Source organism: Rhinichthys klamathensis, unplaced genomic scaffold (assembly GCF_029890125.1).
Source record: "Rhinichthys klamathensis goyatoka isolate OS25496 unplaced genomic scaffold, OSU_Roscu_1.1 h1tg000135l_1, whole genome shotgun sequence".
NCBI classification, from domain to species: Eukaryota; Metazoa; Chordata; class Actinopteri; order Cypriniformes; family Leuciscidae; genus Rhinichthys; species Rhinichthys klamathensis.
Genome location: NW_026606670.1, coordinates 968,099 through 989,920, shown reverse-complemented (window position 1 = coordinate 989,920; position 21,822 = coordinate 968,099). Strand labels below are relative to the sequence as shown.

Genomic DNA, 21,822 nt, shown 5'->3' with positions numbered 1-21,822 from the left:
AAATCCTTCTGCTCGTGCACCAAGGTCACTTGCATAAAAGGCCTCTCCATCTTAAAGTCCCGGGCTGAATTTCAGTCCCAGTACATCCCTGCTGACAACCCTAACAACGCCTAACCCAGTGAGGGAGGGCAGACAGCTGAAAATCCAGGCTAAACATCCAGACTTGCCCCTGTCATGCTGTGGGCAAGGGCATGACCTAGACTGACAAAAACGCTGCGTTTCGGCATAATAGCTTTGAGATCAAGAGCATGTTGTTCCATTAACAAATCTCCCATTTCCAGCTCCAGATATACCGTAATTTCTACAATAATTCGTTCCGGTTCTCTATTATTATTGGCCAAGCTTTGTTTAAAGACTGATGATATTTAGTATAACAGCACTGGGAAATTTCAACCTTTAGATCATTTCACTTGTCTGTGTTTCAGAACAGAATATGCAAATAGTGTGGAATGAAACTCCAATCTTGCCAACTGAAGATATATCATTTTGCTTTAAGCTTCACAGATCTCACCAATACAGTTTTAGATGTCTGAAAGCACTGCCTTTAGGGGAGAAAGAGTTCAAACACTTTGCTTGCTTTTGTTTTATTCTCGTTAACTCTACTGTTAGATTAAAGGATGATTACCTCATTCGCCAGGAGAGGGGCACCCATTCTCCAAGCCTTCGGGATGGGGAAACTGTAGGCTAAAAATACATTCTTCCCATACATGGAAAAACCTTTGAGGGGTTCTGAGCAGAGTTTCTCAATTTTCTGCACAAAAAAACTTCAACTGAGAAACATTTCCTACGGTTTCCTATTGCAAACGACAACTGGTTCTTATTGTGATAATGCAATAAAAATTAAATCTCAGGCTGAACCTGCAAGCCATGCTCATCTCATGCAAAGCCCAAAATAGCCACAACCCTCCCTCTATCTGTGTTAAAAGCCTCCATCTAACTTCAACATTTACCATTTCTGGACAGACATTTAAAGTCTATGACTTAAGGGAGGAAAATTGTACAACAAGTTGAAACCCGAGAAAGAATGTGGCGAGTTTTGCGCATGGACACAGGTGGTGCTGCGTGTCAATGTTGGCAGAGAACAAATGGCTTAATATACAACAGAAGTTTAGTGTTAGAAAACTGAATACAAAGTACAGTTCTGCACAACAGATGCTGAATGATGAGCTCAATCCATTTTATGGTCTGATATGGGAATGGTTTGGAAAGGAATATCCTGAGCACATGATCATTTTATAGTACTAAACTTGTCATTAAAAGCACCACAGCAGCAGTGTGGTGTGGTGCTTCAATAATTCAAAACTCTAAACAAATAGAATGGAAGCTAATCTTCTCACCATTCTGCCTAAATATCAAATTTCACTTAATCAGATTGAGTCAAAGCCCAGTTTCCAAGACCAACATGGAGAACACAGTGAGGATGCAAAAATACATACAACGCACCATGAAACCTTCTTGACCCAAAACTCATACAAATCTAATTATCTGGTGGGTGAAACATACTGACTTTTTCCTTCGACTTGGCCTTTATTTAGCTCGCTAATCAGAATAAGAAGCGTCAATCATTGAGTCATTGTGGGACAATGTTTTATATGAAAAATGCAAATGGATTTTGTGTTGGACACAAATTTACTGTCAATATGTCCCATAAATCGAAGCAGAAAGACAATCATTAGCGGCCTCTGTCATAAAAGTTTGTTATAAAGAAACAGCTTGACCATGCTGATATAAAAAGAGCATTTTTGAATGTCAGATCATAAGCATTGTCAACAGACAAACTAATAAGGAAAAAAACCTGCAAATCACAAACATAAAATTTTTCCATAGAAAACTGTTTTACAAAATGATTTAAGCCATATTTAGCCTGAATAAACCAGTCTAGGAAGACCAAAATTAATCTCAAACTCTCCTTATAATGTTGTGGTTATGTTTTAAATAATATAATTGTTATCTAGTGCCAAAAAAACAATGCCAGAATTCATTGATAAAGACCATGTTTTTATGTTAAAAGATGTTAAGACATTTCCGCAGTTTTGCTAATTTAACTACACACTATCTTGCCAAATATAGCACCTTTATGCTTTTAATTTGTAGCAGATTTCTAAGGTGAAATTTCGGCCTTGTCCACACCAATACGGTTTCGTCTGAAAAATAATATTTTTCTTTACGTTTTGGCCGTTTTTATTAATTAAAAAAAAGAGAAAACTTTATGAAAACACCGTTTTCACGTTGTAGTGTGGACTGTGAAATCGGAGGTATTTGAAAACGATGACACGTTTAATCATGTGACGCATATTGTACCTATATATTCATGTTTATACTGGTATTGTGCGTGTTATGTGCTATTCACTTTCACACAGTTGCTAAAATATTACTTTGCACACTCTTTATATCGCAGTCCTGCAAAGATGACAGAAAATTCACTCGCATTTGCTGTCCTGAAACAAAATGAGAGCAGTTCCGTTTTAGGCCAAACATATAATGGTGAGTGAGTGCGAACTGGACGCATCAGAAAATGGCGAGATATTTTGCTAAATAAAATGATCCTGCCAGAAGAACTGCGTGATAACTTGATTACCGGTATGTCTTGTTCTGTCTGTATCATCTCAGTGAACTTTTATGAGGGTTTACCCATGCGCTGTAAGGTGAATTTAGCGTTTTCCGACGTTTCAGTGTGGATGAAAAACTTTTGGAAAACGCTAATGTGAAAGGAGAGCGTTTTGAAACTAAAACTCCGTTTTCAAATCTATCCAGATTAATGTAGACGCAGGGGTGGACAAAGTACACAACTCCCTGACTTGAGTGAAAGTACAGATATACTACTGGTCAAATATTACTCCGTTACAAGTAAAAGTTGTAAAGACCGATTTTTACTTAAGTAAAAGTACAGAAGTACTTGAGGATCAAAAGTACAAAGTAAATGTAAGTACAAAGTACAGTAAAAAGTACGATATTTGTCTTTCAAATGTAGTGAAGTTAAAGTAAAAAGTTTCCAGAAAATATAATATTCAAGTAAAGTACAGATACTCAGTGTACTTGTGTAAGTGTACTTGAAGTAAATGTACTTCGTTACTCTCCACCTGTACGTAGCTTGGTGTTTTAATTATGACATCATCATTTAGAATACAGACAGTGTTTATGACTACTCAGGTTTGATGGAAATATTAGTTCCATGATTGTTGCTTTGGTATGTTAAGCTGTTAGTTTGGGGAAGGAAATGCTTAACACAGAAATAGTCACTCTCAATGGCTTACGGTTTAATTCTTTTGGCAGTAGATAATGTTTATTAAAAGTAATGTTAAAAAAGAAATCTGGTTCTCTTTAGTGATTGCTTTAGTACATTAAGCCACATTCTTTAAAGTGTTTTTCACTTAAAAGTATTTAGAAATGTCCCTTAAGGGGAGATAATGGGGAAACAAATAAAATTTCATTGACATTATCAAGGAAAGTCCATTATGGATCCCTGAGGCAGTACAGAAACTGGTTTTCAGTGATCGATGCCTGGTGACACCTAGATCACAGTGGCCAATATGAATAAAATTGTATAAATATATATAATTAATATACAAATATAGTTTAGATATTAAATAAATCAGTGACCGTACCTAAATATATATGCATATGCACAAGAACAGTTAATCATAAGGGACAAATATTAGCCGATTTATGTGCTTGGTCTATTTAATAGTGACAGGTTACTTATGACAATAAGTACTCAACTACGATGATTACTGCCCCCAATTGTGTCATGTAAAGAACAACCATGATAGATTCTGTAAAACTCCAAAAGTCCCTTTACATAATTGGTACATAGGAAACGCCTAAAAGGAAGCAGTAAAACACATGCTAGTTAGATCATATGTTTAGTGAATCTGTTGTCAATTATTGGCTTATCCGTTCAAAATCAGACTGAATGGAACTCAGGTCCTCTCCACAAAGTAATTCTTCTTCAAATAACAAATGATAAATTTACAAATTATAAATCAGTATATGGAGAAAACATAACAGCCTCCAACAGAACTGAGCTATTTGTCCATTCCTAAACAATTATTTGCATGTCAAATCAGGGAAAGTAATTATTCTGCAGACGTGAGCATTTTTTCAAAAGTGAATAATCAAATTTGGTTATAATGGAAAAACTCGTGACTTGAAGGAAAGGCATAAAAATGTGCTGGGGGAAAAAGGGATTTCTTCTTTTTTTTTTAATTTGTGATAACAATTTGAACTGAAAGGCTGCATGTTTTCATTGGCCCGATGGTGTTTGAGCACGATCGAATTTGCGAGGCAGTTAGCGCTCTCACATCGAGGTTATGTTATGCATTTCACCCAAGAGGATTCATTTCAGCAGAGAAGTGACATGACAAATTTCTACTGGTAGCTTTAGCCATTCAAGGAAGAGATCACTAAAGATGCATTGCATGCAAATAGTACAAATTCTGAATAAGCCACAAAAAGTATAGTGGACTTACAGTATTAGCTAGGAAATCTATTTTTTGTCTGAACTGTCACGTGTCACCTATATTTTTACTCTATGGACACTGTCAATAAAAGAGGTGCGTTGACCTCTGTCATAGATATAACAGCAATGACATTCAGAGTGTTTGTACAATAAATAACAGCAGTGCTGTACTATGGAATCAGTTGTTTTGTGGCCCCTTCTCAGGTTAAAAGATCTTAAAGGGACAGTTCACCCAAAAATAAGGGGGAAAAATCTTTTTTCTTTTTCTTTACAATAAATGTCAGTGTGGTGCAATGTTATTTTGAACCCCATTTACTTTAATTCTATGGACAACAACAGTAAAATATATTCTCTGTAAGAAAGAAGAAGGGTTTAGAACGACACAAGTTACAATTAATACTTAAAATGAAAATTTTCATTTTTGGGTGACCTGTCCTTTTAAAGCTGCAGTCCGTATCTTTTCCTCTTTGTCGCCATCTCTCTGTTCGAAATCTGTAACTGCAGTGATTCGCGGAATTATCATCTTTACGTGGGTTGTAAATCGGCATGAAACAGCGCGGATGAACACAGTGCTTTGAGGCGAGTGCTGCTGTCAGTCACCGCGCTGTGTGGATACTGTCATTCAGAATCACAGATTCACTTTTTGAAAGTTTGACCAACAAGAATTTTCATAAGAAAATGTCTTCTGAACAAGTAAAATCCATTTTTGTTCTGACCAACTAAGGGGGAAAAAGCATTCGACATGATAAGCTTCGTTAGATTTAATCAACGCGATTAACAGCAACCGTGCAAATTATAGCCTAATTTGTTCTCAAATTGTTCATGTTAACAACATCAGCATTGCGTGACTAATGTTAAATTTAACGTGTTTTATGGTTACCTGTGTAGTTCAGAATTCATATTCTCCATAATAGCAAAACGAGAAAGGCACAACAAAGGAAACTCCGTAACTGTGTGAATTAAGAAAACGTACTGTTACACGATTGAACTATTGAAATGTCTTTCTTGTTCAGCAGAAAAAAGCCGTCTCTTCTTCCGTTTTGAACCCCTTCAAAACACGGAGTTCACGCACTTTTCAAAAGCCCCGCCGATGTTTAAATCCTTGTGTTCCCATGAGACGGTTTCTTTCTCTTTCTCTAGCCACCTTAAATCCGAAGTACGAAGTCTTTTGGGTTTTATAACTGCTGAATCTCCAGTTGACACTGATGATTGTTGTTTGGATCTTTCTGGATGCCATAAGTTTAATTATGTAAAGTGCTGCGAGAAAAGCCTATACATCTAACGTTAAACATCTCGTCACGCGCAGTATAGCCGGCTAGCCGAAACTCCTTCTTTATGTGTACGGGTGTGACGTAATGACGCAAAGACATGCTCGAATTTCCCGCGGAAACCCACCAGTACCACTGGAATTAAAATCATTATTACAAGCTAACCGTTTTGAATCTAGCTATGGCAAGCAGATAGTTTTGACCACTGGCAGAATATGTTTTTTTTAATATAATTATTTTGGATTATTTTTAACTTAAAAAAGTTACGGACAGCAGCTTTAAGATGCTTGTGATAATGAAGGAGACGGAGGAGGAGGAGGAGTTCTTGCCAATCTCTCTGTCAGTGTAGTGGCACCAGAACTATATTGCAGCAGTGTACCCTCAATCGAGATGAAATAAAACCTGTTATGCAGAGAGTAAATTTATGCCAAACAAAATCAGGCATCCTGTCAGAGAATTAGACTACCTCTTACTGACATGCCAGCGAACTGCTACGGCAAAAGGTGAGAAGCTGTCGACTGCGAATATGCACTGGGCGTCCAGAGGCTGTCACTTTGTATATGGAGACAAGTGCAAATTGGCTGCCCTGCCCTGGGCATGTCAATCTAGAGGCTGCGGAGATCAGTTCACCAGCCCCGGCGTCCTTCACCAATCTGTCTGAGCCCTATGCTTAGGCTTCATTAGCAAACCTGGGGAAGTACCACTATGATACATCAACATGCAAAGCATCCATTTGCTGATAATCATTTAAATTAATGTTCCGGGTTCAGTACAAGTTAAGCTCAATCGGCATCGTTTATGGCGTAATGTGAATTATAACATAAAATAATTGACATATCGCTTAGTTTTTTTTGACAAAAGCAAAAACTGTGGTTACAATCAAACTAAAAGCTAGTCAATACAAGTGAAAAGATAAACTGTTTATTAGCCACTACAAAAAGTACAGCATAATCATTCAACTTAATTGATTAAACTTAAAGGTTATGAAAACACGATTGAATTGTTTCCATAACCTTGTCTGGTTTAAAATGACTTGAAATGTCATTGTCATAATGACAGGTTACCAAAAAGGGAGGTGAAGCAACAACATGAATAAGTGGTTTGTCTTAAATAAGCAGAAGAACAAACACAAATCCTTTGTTATCTGGACACATTCACAACATCTGACAATGAAAATCCACCCAGTAACAAATTTAAACAAAACAGATGAGAAAAGTAAAAGATATTATATGACGCCTAAACCTTTAGACCAATGGATTTTCATTATTTTTCCAGTTAAGTTATGCAGTTTATAAAAAATAAATAAAAAGAAAAATCATTATATAATATTAAATAAAATTAATTATATATTACAAAGGTCCGGCGTCGGGTACCACATATCTACATACACACAAGCACACACTCACTTATATATGTATATTCTTTACAATTTAGCCTAAAACTATATACTGCCACCATAAGTACCTTGGGGGACTTCCACACTGGGCACGTTTGCTGCAGTGCGAGTCCGACCGTGATTCTCATTGAACAAGCGTGATCGCAACATTTGTCTGGTTTCACACTCAACTTGATTCTGTCGAACCCTTTTGCATTTGCGTTCATCTTACGTCATCACATGTGCACGGCGCATGACAGAAAACAGGACGCGTGTTTTTTATTAATTTAGTGCTATTATGACACTCGGGTTTTCTGTGTAACATGAAGGCGGTTTCTGCTGCTTGCAAACTGACTTTTTTGAGGAGACAGCAGATTGCAAGCCATTCATTTGCCACTTACTATGTGTGATTACTACACTTCACGCTTATCACTCTCGCTTGTATCCAAGGTAAATAATCCCCAACTGTCATTCCTTATGTGTGTTTTGTTAAAGAAATTGGCTTTACTTCCTGAACAAGTGCACACCCGAGTTGCTTTCACATCCACAGTCCAGAATTTCCAGTGCAACCAAGCTCAAACCACCTCCTACAGGGGTGCTTTCACACTGGCAGTTTAGTTCAGAACGGGGCACGGTTCGCATGAAAAATCGCTAATGTGAACGCTGTCATGCGGAGCCGGGTGTGCACTGGGGTACCGAACCTGAGACTACCTAGAGGAGGTGGTCTGAGTTTGGTTGCACTGGAAATTCTGGACTGTGGATGTGAAAGCAACTCGGGTGTGCACTTGTTCAGGAAGTAAAGCCATTCACGCGAACCGCGGCACGGTTCGAGTGAATGTGAAAGCAACACGGACTCGGGTGCGCACTTGTTCAGGAAGAAAAGTTACCTGGGCATTTTAGCTGATTATGATGCATTTAGTTAAATAAAACGAGTGAGCCTGCAGTGTATTCGCGCATAGTGCGTGGAATGAGGGCAACAAATTTGGAAATCCATCGTCTCCTCAAAAGAGCCCGTTTGCAAGCAGCAGAAGGCCACCTTATGCGAAACACACAGTAAACCTGTATTGTTCACTCAGCTAAGCATAATAGCAGCGAATTAATAAAAAACACAATATTGACCCGCGTTCTGTTTTCTATCATGTGCCGTGCACATTTGCGATGACGTAATATGCACGCAAACGCACAAGGGTTCGATAGAATCAAGTTGAGTGTGAAACCAGACCAACGCTGTGGGGGGCGCCGGGAACAATCGCGTTCAGGCTCGGATTGCAGCAAACGAGCCCAGTGTGAAAGCACCCCAAGGCTTGGTAGCCCGGTGCGTTCCAGAGTCCGAATGACACCTTTCACATTTCATGCGAGAAAACACCCAAAGTCTAATCCAAAGTCGCTATTTTGGCTTTTTTAAAAATAATAGAACCACTGAATTTTTTTCTTAAGTTTAGTAAATCGACTTCATATGTCAAATGCTGTCGATTGGCCTTAACTTAATGAACATTTTGAACCCAGAAAACAAACCTCCATCACACATCAAGGACTTTAAATTCAAAAGCAATAAAGAACTCATTTTCTTTGACTCAGCTTGTGTCCTTCACTGATCTGGACCAGGTGGGATGACTCGCAGCACAGATGTTCACCTTTCATTAAAAAGGGTATGTAAATTAACTAAACAGGACAGGTATGAGGGACAGTCAGAGCCCTGAGGCACAGTTAGGGTAAAAAAAAAAAAGACAGACAGACAAGCAAGACCAAGCCAAATGGTTTATTGGTTGCTCTGTAATGTTAATGAAGATGCATGCAGAGCACTCATGGCAGCAGCTCAGGGTGTGCCTGCAAATAATTCGATAAGCAGTGAACCTCTGCCGGATGCCACACCTCCCTAAAAGCAAAGCTGGTGTCGCCTCCAACAAGATATCCAAATGAGAGGCTGCTCATTTAAATTAAACAGGACTAACTAAGCTTGCCTAATTAACAAACATTCAGCTCATGGTCAAAACATGCAAGAAGATTTATTAGTGGAAAGACATAAGTTTCCATATACGCAGTTATAATAAACCTACATTCTTAAAGGTGCGCTATGCAGGATTTTCAGTTGTTTGTAAACACAACATTCAAACTTGTCCCCTCTTTGCGGACAGGCTCAACACCACTCCCCTTATATAAGTTGCACACCACACGCAGCCCAACCAAGCTACATGCAGAAAGATGATGCATTCATAAACATAACTAAATATGCCAGACTTCTACAATAATCTCGTCCTTATAAACTTAACTCTCTAACAATTTGTCACAAATATGGAAGAAAAGATCTGTCAATACTTTAGTTTTAAGGGATAGTTTGCCCAGAAATGAAAATTGTGTCATCATTTGCTCACCCTTTCGTCATTCCTAAACTGTATGACTGACTTTCTTCTGTGGAAGACAAAAAGACACTGAGAAAATTTGGGGTTTAAAACAACCCTGGACGGGCCCTATTGACTTTCATTTTATAGAAAAAAAATATTCTTCATACTACCTTCTTTTGTATTCACACAGAAGAAACATCAAAGTGTTCACAAAACAAATTAATGTTTTAAGGCTGGAACAGACTACACAAATTTTGCACATATTTTTTTGCACCAATTTAGTCTGAAGGAGTTTACGTTAACTGCCGAATGACAGAGCCAGTCTTCAAATTTAAGGCAGTCGTTTTTGACAGATTTCACGTGTATTGTATAATGGGCACAGACTGATTTATTTTTTTTGCTTCAGACTCTGATTCCATCAAGTCAGAAGATATCAAACGTCTGATATTTTAAACCGATTTAAGAACAGTCTCCTAGCAACAAGTTGCATGTTTCTGTGTGAGTTTGTTGTGTTCGCAACGACCTAAAACTCTGTGTGTGACCCTCAGTTGTTTATATACGATGCCTACTTTTTCTCAGTAACCATTTACAAAGTTGGCAAGTATATGATCCCCATTGGTCACATTTTGTACGTAAACGCACTTACAGGCCTTTCATACTTAAAAGGAACTAGTCACAACAATTAACACAATTACCCTTGTTGAGAGTCTAGAGAATATGTAAGAAAAAAAAACACTTAAAGTTTATCATCTTCAGTCTTTGAAATGACAGGGCTAAAATTCTCTAAAGGAATCTTTGGTTGCATATGCATGAAAGGTAACATCAGGCTGAAAGACAAGGGACCGCAGTCAGCAGTTCCTGAGCACCGTCTGCCCTCCACTGCATGTTAATTAGTATGTAATTGATGCTTTGAGCTTTACAAAACCACGAGAATGATTACACTGTTGCCTTCTCGATTTAGTTTGAAAACTGGTGCAGAAGAATTTCAGACTAAATTGTATGGGTTAAATTATACATTGTGGCATCAGTGAAGGCAATTTAGTTCAAACATCACATCAGTTATACAATGCATCTGTGCATGCACGTAGTTGCTCTCCATCTCGCACTGAACAAGTTGAGGGATTGCTCTGTAAAATGGAAAGCCATTCTCGATAAATGCTTTCTATCAGGCTACAAGAGGCACGTACAAGCTGACAAAACTAGCTGGGCTTCAGTGAATCAAGTCCACCGCTGCAGTTAATTTCTGTCAGTCAGTGTGGATGGTGACTTCCTGTGGCTCAATCTTGTTTCTGGTGACTTGCTCTTTCACCACATGCCCCGTAGGCCGAAATGAAATTGTGAAGCAAATAAAGTGAACACCGGCTGGCAGTTAAGCTGTTAAACAGACCAAACATCTGGTGAGAATAACTACCAGCTCACCAGTCACATAGTTGGCGTCGCTCTGATGTAATTTTTCCACTGGCTAAGTATTTTAAAAGAAATAGCACATGCTTTTCTGAAATTGTGCATCATTTGTTACTGGATCAGAAAACCCTAAATGACAGTGATTACTTTTTGTGAGGAGAAATACCGAGGTTTTTCTTAAGGGTTGTGTATTTAAGTGCATTTTTAGTGCAAGGTGTGTACCATGGTACAAAAGTAGCTTTTAATCAGCAGCTTTGTAAAGTCTTTCGCTGAGATGATGATACATGATCACTGGAGGCTATTCAAAAACCCAACCCATTAAAATGATATGGCTGTAATTTCATTGGTCTGTTGGTCTCTCCGAGATGCCGAGGTGGCAAACAGCCTGGAAGCACTTGGCTAGGAAAACCTCGTCTTTAACACGTTCATGGCCTCTGGCAATATTCTCAGTGTTTTCCCATTAGTGTATATGTCTCGATACATGAAGAACCGGGCCCTTACATATCGTCTAAACAACTCTGACTGCTCGGCGCTCATAGACTATCTTTGTTTAATCTATGTGGGAAACATGCTATGATATTTCAAACAAACTGACAGAGCATGTGAGTCTTCCGTAGACACAAAGCGGATGTTCAAGCTTAGGTTATGTTACTGGTTTCAATGAACAGTGACTGTGGGGGAAAACTCAATTTTAAGGACTCAAAACGACTACAAATATACAATACAATAAATCTATAATATTTTGTTTTTAAAAAAAAAGAGAAAATTAAAACACTTAAAACTACAATAAATGGTTAGCATGCTACAAGTATATTTGGGAAAAAAATACACTAAATATTTAGGCATCTCAACGTAATGATAAATATTTATTGTATTTCTAAATGTACGATAGATAAGTCCTCATAATAATATAGTTTATATCATATAATTTAATGATTAGTTTGGTATTATAGAGTGTGATATAGAGTTTACACATTTCAAATTTAACAATTAAAGTTTATTGGTGTTGTACTACAATAAATTAATTAATGCACAAACACATCATTACCGATCTATTGTTATTATCCCTTTAAATTAAATGGAAGATGATGGCAAAAGTAATTTAAATATTAAAATAGGCCGAACAAAATGAATATCCAAAATTTAACCAATAAATATCCAATAGGGTCTCAACCAATACTGATAAATAAATAAATAAATAAATAAATAAAATACATAAATAAATAAATACAAATATTTCAGGGAAATTAAAAACCGATAAGGTCCAGCTATATTGTGAATTCCTATATAACAATGAATAACGCTTCTCTAAATCACATCGTCACAGCACCACTAAGAACATATGCAATGAAATCAGGAATATCTTCCATGATTTGAAGTTAAATAATTAACTGCATTTTAGGAGGTTAATTTTTCATGGGTCTTTTGAAGTCCTCACATTCTAGCTGTGAGAGAGCTGCCTTTAGGCTTGAACGCTGGGAACAATGAGACTCACTTTACTGCATTTGATATTCATCTCTATTTCAAAGGACAGAGGGGATTATGTTGCTCTTGTTGCGAAATCTAAATAGCCACACACAGTCAATTATATCCTGATTCCTGATCTTAAAATATATCTTTAAGTTACTGTTACTGTACTGTTTAATGTTACATCTACTCCATCAGAAAGATCATTTGAAGATGCACACAGCATAGTCCACCTGGCACCATTGGACAAATATCCTCAGAAAAAAATTATGTTTTTTTTTTTTTTTTACCCAAGGCTAAACTCTCTGCGGTGGTATTGGTTTCTTACGGAAGAAAGTCATGAGTTACATCTGCCTTCAGAGAATACAGATATTGCCTTCATGAGCTCCATACCCTCTACTTTCGATACTAAGATTGCCTGGTGGGAACCTAGGCTCAAAGACATGTCTAAACTATTTTCACCACAGATATCTCGAAAAGCTTGAGCCAGTAAGTGCTTATCAAGTAGCCTACAAGCACTCAGTTTTTGTTATGTCTTGGATATGATGGAGCAGAAGAATGATAAAACTAAAGCTGATACAAAGAGATGTTTATCACGACACAAGAATGTTAAATTTGACAACAGTACTAAAACTTAAAAAGATGGGCAATCAATTATTGTAGTTGACGCATTATTTGTTCACTAATTTTTTTAATCATCAAATTTTAGGTTAAAAATACACATGAATATAAAAGTGAAAGTGTGTATCAGTTTCTTTGACCTATTCTCCATTACTAAGCAACATTTTGCCTTCAATTCATTACAACGAACTTCTGTTTGAAATACATTTTTTAAAGATAAACATCTCATGCAAGTCTCTCAATTGATATAAGGTCATAAAAGCTGCATTCATACAAATTTTAATAGAAATAAAATAAATTAAAATGTTTATAGCTGGCATATGACAATTGAGGGGTCTAAAGGTTTTTTTTTTTTTTTTTTACTTTTTACCTTAAGTGCAGCATTTTTAGAACGCAATGTCGTACAAGATGCTTTAACAGACGCAAACACAATGTCCATCTAACTACAAAAACTGTGTTCAAGGGCACCTTACACTTCAATTACTTAGACTAAACAATAATTTACCCAATTTTTTTTTTTTTACAAACTGTTTCCTACAAACATCCCTACAAAATGTGAAAAGCACTGGTATCTAGGTCTCGATGGACCAATAAGGCGGCTGGCAGTGTTAATCATAAAAGATAACATCAGAGAATGATGTCACGGAGTTGCCACAGGGGAAATATCCAGTAACTAAACCCTGTTGAAGAATGAATGAACCTTAACATCAAAAGCTCATTTCTTCTCATTTGCATTGCACTCATATACATCTCACAGTTGCTAATACAGATTTCACAGAGACTGATGACTGAACTAAATGTGAAAAACACAGAAAGATGACTATCCTGCAGAGGATAATCGATTTTCTCTAATCACATATTCAGCTGGAGATACATCGACATTGTCCCTTTGGGTAAACAGGCTTGCCATTTTCCACCTTCACATGTAATATTTATTTGCAGACCCTTTGGAAGTTAAGGTGTCCACGGATGTAAGTTCATGTTTTTAAACTTGCAAAATTTTCTTTTGCTAGAGCATATTTCATTCTATTTTCTTATGGATTTTGCAATTCATGCATCACTTCCTCCTGGCTCACGGCCAAGTGTGCTGACAAGCCTTTGGGTGAGACTGAAACCCAAATTTTCCTTCCTCTTCTTCACTCAATTATCTTCTAACAACCAGGAAAGAGCTGCTTAATAAGAAAAAGAACCGTGCCTTTAGTTTACAAGTCTAGAATCATGCATGGATGCATAAAGAATGATTCTAAGAGCAGAGATTAGGAGAAATTGTCTGAGTCTGACAATGTGAAGTGGTAAGCAGGGATGTATTAATTCTTTCATATCTCACTCCCTAACAGAACAGGCAGTTGTGGGAGAATTGAAAAGGCTTTCTGCAAATCCCCACAGAGACCTTTATCTAACCAAATATTAGAGAAAATTCATCTCCGATGCCAAAGACCTCAATAAAAATGTTGAATCTTTAGACAAGACAATACTTCAAAAGTATTCAGTGCGCTTCATGTCTTCTAATGCAATACTTTACTTTTTTTTTTTTTTTTTTTTTTTTTTTAAGTACTGTATTTTATTTTAAAAAAGGAATGACTTAAATATCTTGGAGTTGGAACTCAAAAAGGATTCTAAATAAAACAAAAAACATTTTAAATGTACAGTATGAAAATGGATATTCAATTTGGTATTTTCATCAAAAAAAATATATATATATATTTATATATATATAGAAAAGTTATCAAATAAAAATGATCTTTAAGGAAGCAATAAATTATTGTAAAAATGGAAATCTAAAATATAACAATATATAGTGGAAATGAGCAGCTCAAAATATAATCAAATAAAAATTTTCACCAAGGGTCTCAAGACAAAACCAACAGGATTTTCCAATGGCTTTTGGATTATTGCAGAAATAAGTTCTGTAACCAACAAAAATGTATGCATGTTTTGTTCATCAAAATAATCCTCACAAATGTATGAATTTTGAAGCCTAAAAACAAATCACTATAAGTAAAAAAAAAAAAAAAAAAAAAAAAAAGCAAACAAACGAACCAAAAAGTTATAGGCTATAAATGAACTACACCAGTCGAATTAGCCTACTTTAACATCACCACCACTAAGATTCTGACAAATGGGGTTTTCATGTCATAGAAAAAAACATGAAAATATCTTGAGCTTCTATTAACCACGGACCTCATTTCAGGCATTTATCAACAAAAAAAACTTGCCTATTCACTCTCACTATTTCAGCTAAAGCCCTTGCCTCCATCTGGCAGAAACAGAGTGGACAGAGACAGAGGAATTCCATGGTCATAAACTCTGCAACTCCAAGACCTTTGACCACTGAGGTCACTCAGTTATCAATTATGTCCAACGTTACAGAATAGTCTCTTTTCAGTGTCTTTAAATCCTTTATGGAGGATACATATACAACCATGTCCCTGTCAAAGGTCAGGTCATAAAAAGCAATGCGTCTCATATGATCGTCTGCTCATATCAAAGGTGAAAACATTAGGAGAAACACTTACACAGTTTAGCTTGTAACTAGTTCATGGCTTTGTTTAAAACAGAAGGCCCCGATTCAATCTCTGGAATTAAACTCTGCTGATTCAACAAGATGACAAAACAACATAATCTCATGAAATCCGGTTGCCAACTTAAAAGCAACCATAAAAAAATATTGAGGTCTTTTGAAGCTCAGCTGGTAGATAAGAGGTATAGAAAAACATCCCATGGCAAAGAAAGAACTACAAAAGCATCATACTTTTAAGGCTGCAGAGTTTTTGCACAGACATCTCATGGAAGAGTTAAAGCCAAAGAAGCTTTCAAATATTGCCCATCAAATTTAAACCCAATTCACCTTCTGGTGAGTAAAACGTAACCTCATATATCAACGTCCAGGACTTTCTTCCACGCAAAACCATTTGGGACACAAGAGGCGTTAAAGGAGCTCTCTGGCATTCGCTAGTATTTAGCGCCGGCCGTCCTCAAAATTCACAGCACTGTGCCTTTAGCCGAGCATCTCCCCGATATCAGAATATGAGAAACTCACAGTCTTTCTAGTCACATAAAAGGAGGGCCACTGCTTTGCTTTCATTCCTCACATTCAAGTTCATCTGTATGACAGTCATCAGACCCAAATTACATATTTTCCTCTGGTATCAAAGGGAGAAAACAAAGAAAAAAAGGAAGGCACACACAGCTTTGTGAGAGCTGACCGAATCTGTCATGCACTTTGGTTCATCCTGATGTTAACAAGCTTTGATTTGAACAAGTGAGTGAAAGCAGTACGGCCCCATCCCAGCACCGCCACTGTAATCCTGCCAACAAGGGCAGAACAATCAGCATGTCAATAATTGTGTTGTGGAGCACATATCAGATCAAACGCATTTCTCGGTGGAGATAAAAGCCCCGTTTCCCTATCCCGCCCGCATCCTAGAGCACCACCGGCTCCAAAAACCAAGCCGAAAGAGAAAACATTCAGAATCCGACCCTTGCATAACTGAGGTACTAGAATCCGTGATGAGCATCTGTACAACCCCGCCACCATCCCGAGGCTGTCGTCCACTTGCTGGTTGCAGGAACTCATTTCCTCGCTGAGACACAATCTTTGACATCTGTTTAAAATCTATTGCGTAACTAGCACAGTTCTCACAGAAATAAATGCAAAAAGGACAAGGCAAAGGTCATGTCAATATAAACTCTTCAAAAAAAATAATTCATTTTGTAATTTTAAGGATATGAATGAACACAAGCTGCGCACAACAGCAGCATCCATGTCTTGTTCAACAAAGAGAGGGATTGAATGTGAAGTGCCCTGAGCCAGATGAAGGAGCACTAACCAGCTGTTCATCCACTTGCTTATGCTACACTATATGACGCTTTAAAAACATATCCACAAGCAGCCGTCTTCACACATTACGAGGTTACTGATAAAACTGTAATCAACCAGTAGAGAAAGTGGTAGTTAAGCAGCAAAGTCTTTGAAGTCCAGTATATTGCCATTTCAGCAATGCATACAAAACACAACGTTTCACTTGGTCTGCAGACCAACTTACAGGACAAGAACGACTTGTGAACAACAAACTCTGATCGATACACTACAAACAATAGCATTACATTCAGTAATGTGCCAAAAGGGAGCAGGGTTGTATGTTTAGAAGGGTTCCCAAATGTGCAGTGGTCCATTCACCTCATTGTGCCTTGATCACTACATCAAATGCACTCATACTATCAAATAAGTTGGCTTAGTGCGGCTGATGAACGGTTATGGAAACAAAAACACGAAACACAACAAAACCTCAAGACAGTGTGGGTCACTCAATATAAAGCACACAAGCTGAATATTTGCCTGTGAGCGAAGGAATTTGAGCAAACATCCTTCGAGACCAGATGGTATGTTACTAAAAAGTGTGGCTTCATGGTATACCACCCTCACTCAAAAGTGCAACATGCACACACTGTCAAGTGATGATTAATGGAATCCAGACATGCAGATTTTAGGGATCAAAACTTAATGTAAATGCATAAAATTGGAAATTTGAAAGATTACACACTTTATAGTACGACAGTCCTGATTCGTATATCCACCTTATTTATCAATGCAGAAGCAGGTTATTTCCATAGACAGTATAAGAAGTGGACAGAGCCATCTCATTGGAACTCAGTTGAAGCCCATTTTTAGCGATTTTTGAGCACTTCCGTTCCTGACGCGCAGACTCAAACCGACTCAAACTAAGCTTGGTGACGTGAGCAACCTGTCTGACAGACGTTAATCATCTAGTAGCTGTGCGTGAAAATTGCCAACGTTAATCTTGCAGAGACGGGGAACTTGAGCAAAGAGTTCTTTGGCGTGAGTGAGCAGAAGTAAGAATTCCGTTGCTTTTATGGACTCATTATCTATGGGCTTCTCCCTTGACGGGACGTCCCCCCGATTGCCTGCGAGCTTCTCCTCCTGTCTGTACGGTAATTTCTGTACAGCGCGACAGAGAGTCGAGTGGTTATGACGCAATCGTTAGCCTATTTTTACTAAATCTGTTTCTACGGGGCCATAATGTAACATAGAAGGTAATGGAGCCCTTTATACATTGTCGTGTTTCTTTAGAAATAAATAATGGACAAATGGAGTCTTTAAACGCCTCAGATGTAAAGTTATTCGCTGTCAAAGTGACGCCAAAATGAATGGGAGTCAATGGAAATGCTAATGCAAGTGAAGTTCTGCTACAACATGGCGGCACCCGGCCGGCTTCAACTTCCGGTCGATGGATTACCCCCCTGGTTATTTCCTGTTATTGTGATCATTCTGATTTATAAGCTGCTATAGAAAATTAACAAAGTGCAGTTAACGGTAAAATTATGTGCTTAAAAATAAATCACAATTTATCACAAATTAATATATTAAGTACCACTTTGCAGCACAACCGACTGTTTTAGTACAGCTAAAATAACAGCTGCCTTGCATTAAAAATAAGATTGATACAAACGGGAAAAATGTTAGTAGGCTATATGGATTACTACAGATTTGTAGTAATTCAATAAACAGCTGCGCTGTTGCACTGAATATCACTCCACTTCAGAGTTTCTTATTTGATAGCGAACGATTCAACGACTTACAACATACAAATACATACTCCATTGTGACGCCACCTACTGGAGTAACCAGCAGAAAGCGTCACTGAAGGTTCTGAACGAATCTTTCACTGAACGTACTCGAATCACTCAGAAGAATAATCGCCACGACCAGTAATAAAAAAAAAAGTTCCAGACTAAATTAGCTCTCAAATGTGATAACCGGAACTAACTCATGTAACGTTAATTGTAGATTGGCTTTAACACTAACTTTACCTTGAAACATTACAAATAGGCTACTATACAAATTGCTCATAGCTTAGGCTATAGCATATCATCAGCAGTTTGTATAGTAAAATTTTGTAAAGTAACAAATATCATTTATGTTACATACAAGTTAACGTACATGTTTGTATAGCCAATCAACGTCCCTCTCGCCCCTAAAGAAAATCGGCGTAACAAAGCATTTAAAACGACTCCGGAATAAATACGCCTGTTAGAAAGAAGCATCATAGGCTTTTAATTCAGTTTAACCAAACGGGTTATTTGATAGTCTCGCAGTTAAATCACAGCACGTATAGCGATAACACTATCTTTGTGAGTTCCCTTAATAGACTTTGGCTATTTAAACGTGTGGGCTTCTCTCGTCTTCTCTATCGCCGTAGTGACTGTTTTTTCCTCATTCATCCGCAAACGAAATATCTCGAAACAATCACCCCAAACAACTTATATTTGCGCCGATCCAGCAGCATGAAACACGAAGAAAGCAGCCAAAGGAAAAACCTACCTTTCGACTCAGCGTTGTCCCCGAATAGAAATAATATGCTATGCCAAGAACCCAAAGCACAGCAAAACATAATAATATCCTAGATTTCCTGCGCATTGCTGTGATTTTGGATGGGATAATACAGTGGCTGACTCGGGGTTTGTGCCGTGAAAAGCCACTGACGTCCACGTTCTGCGTCTCGCTGTGGCTACAGCGCTCAACTAACACGAATTCACCAGCAGCGGCGGTTGGACAGAAGAAGAAGCAGGAAACAGCCAGCATCACCGGGTTAGAGGGGAAAGGGTAACCGACTTTAATCCAATCACGCTCCACAGAGACGCGGGCGGAGGAGGGCTGGGGGTGGGGACATCCATCGTTAGCCTGTACCTCAAGATGCACCCAGAATCATTGTTTGGTTCATTCTGCAGATCTGAGTCTGTCAAAAACATATTACCGGTATTATAGTGTTACGTTCTTTTTTACTGAAGTCATTGAAAAATAATGCACACATTTATGTAACCTAATTTGTACTGCCTTATATTGTGCACACACTATGTCTTTTGGCCGGCTTACTTATTCCTATTTTATTCATTTTAGCAAATGTTCTTGGATATTTAACTTTGTAAAGTAATTAATTAACAAAAACGCATCAAATTAAAATGTGAATAATTTCATGTGTGGAAAGAATAAGGGAGCAAGGCTGTAACCAAGAATTCTAGGTCCCATGACTGTATAAATGCATTTACCTACAAAATGTAAAGAAGGCCTGATAATTGTAAAAAAAATATACATATATATAAAATAAAAAAACACGTATCACCATACTTTGTGTACCCTTCCATTAAATAACAAAAATGTAAATGAAATTACCAAACACTGTAAATTCGAGATCTTTCTCTCTTCTTTGACTGTTTTTAAAGTTAACCAAAAAAAAAAAAAAAATGTTTTAATGAAATGTTAAGTGAAACAAAAATAAAACAAAATAAACTACTAAAATAACTAAAGCTAAAATTAATAAAATTTTTAATTAATATATTAATTTAAAATATTAAATGAAAATAAATTAAACTATAGACCTACTTAAAAAAAAACTGAATCTAATAAAATCACAAAAACATAACAAAATTACCCAAAAAATGCCTTTAACTAAAACTAAAACTCAAAATAAAAAAATTCAAAATGAATTCAAAATATTATTTAAAAAAAAAAAAAGGATAATAAAATAAGACTGCTTCTGACTGCCATAATCTGTCTCTATATGTTTCCCTTTTGAAGTCATGGGAAAGCAATAGCGGATATTTCATTACACCGTTGGAGCTAATGTATTTGCTGATTTCCCAAGTACTTCTGAAGTACATGGGAAATGTGAAAAGGGTCCATTACTGCAGCTTATGGCCATAACCGTCAATTTAGACAAGAGCCATGTGACTGACATGTAAAGCAATCAATCACAGTTCTGTCATGCCAACTCTCTGGGAGATTGGCATAGTAATGGATATAGCAATGTTAATGTATTTGGTCTTGGCGGAATAGATCTGCTATGCTGCTGCTGCAGAGCAAGTACAGAGACTTCCAATGCAATACATTCACAGACATAATGCTGTGGGCATGTGAGACATGCTGCTGCTGCATATCTGAAATAAACCCCGTAGCAGATCAATACAGGTGGAGCTGGAGGGTTTCTGAAAGTGGGTAATAAAAATACATAAATCTGATCAAAATCATGTCTGGAAGAATGTGTAAATTGTATCTAAATACTACAAAAGTGAAATAACCTCTGGCTTCTGAGGATGCAATTTAAATATCAGGATATTCTAAAGGAATGGCAATGGACTAAATTGCCCCAAATTTTGAGCCTGCATGTTTTGAGATTTTCTGCATCACAGTGACTGAATTGCCGTGTTTTTATGTGTCCCTTATTTATGTCTGTCTCGTCACAATGTAATTATGTCAGTGTCCCATCATAACAGAAAAAAAACTACCTCAAATGACATGTACAGTATTTTAACACTCTTAACAAATTCGAAGCTTAATAAAATGGTTTTATTTTCAAAAACCAACACAATTAAACATCACATTATTGTGGCAGTGCATTTCCTCCTCTTAAACTTGGCATTTGAAACCTCCTTACAGAGGGAACATTTGGCATGTAGCCTACAATTGGAGAATGCGTGTCATTTCCTATAGTGTGCATATATTGTAAAAGGTTTATAATGCTTTACTGCTCCCCAGCCTTCCACCTCTTTTCAGTCCCTCCAAATCAGTTGTAAGAACTTCCTCTAGAAGAATGAAAGGTGACGCTATGCTTAAATTGGGGTATTTAGGGAGGAACTTATAATTCTGACCTATCATTTAACCATGTTGATGGCTACAAAAATGTTTTATTCTCTCATGTCACATGAAAATTCTTGAGTATAAACACCCATTGCACTAGGCCATTCAGGAAGAAAGTTTCTGGTGACAGGTTTTTAGTGTACAATTGTCAGGAGGATGATAAGATCAAAAACCTACAATAAGATATTTTCTGTTCTGAGATATAGCCTGGAGTGAATTGTAAAAACTTC

At 37.3% G+C, this 21,822-nt stretch overlaps 1 protein-coding gene across 2 annotated transcripts in view; it reads right to left on the bottom strand.

Moving 5' to 3' along the window:
* Positions 1 to 19,555, bottom strand: part of galnt2 (UDP-N-acetyl-alpha-D-galactosamine:polypeptide N-acetylgalactosaminyltransferase 2) — an 84,097-nt gene extending 64,542 nt beyond the window's left edge. For both annotated transcript variants that reach the window (XM_056257150.1, XM_056257151.1), the window contains exon 1: positions 19,280 to 19,555. In XM_056257150.1, coding sequence (XP_056113125.1) covers positions 19,280 to 19,540 — 261 coding nt within the window. In that variant the 5' untranslated portion in view covers positions 19,541 to 19,555. The remainder of the gene's footprint in view (positions 1 to 19,279) is intronic.
* Between the last annotated feature and the right edge of the window lie 2,267 nt (positions 19,556 to 21,822).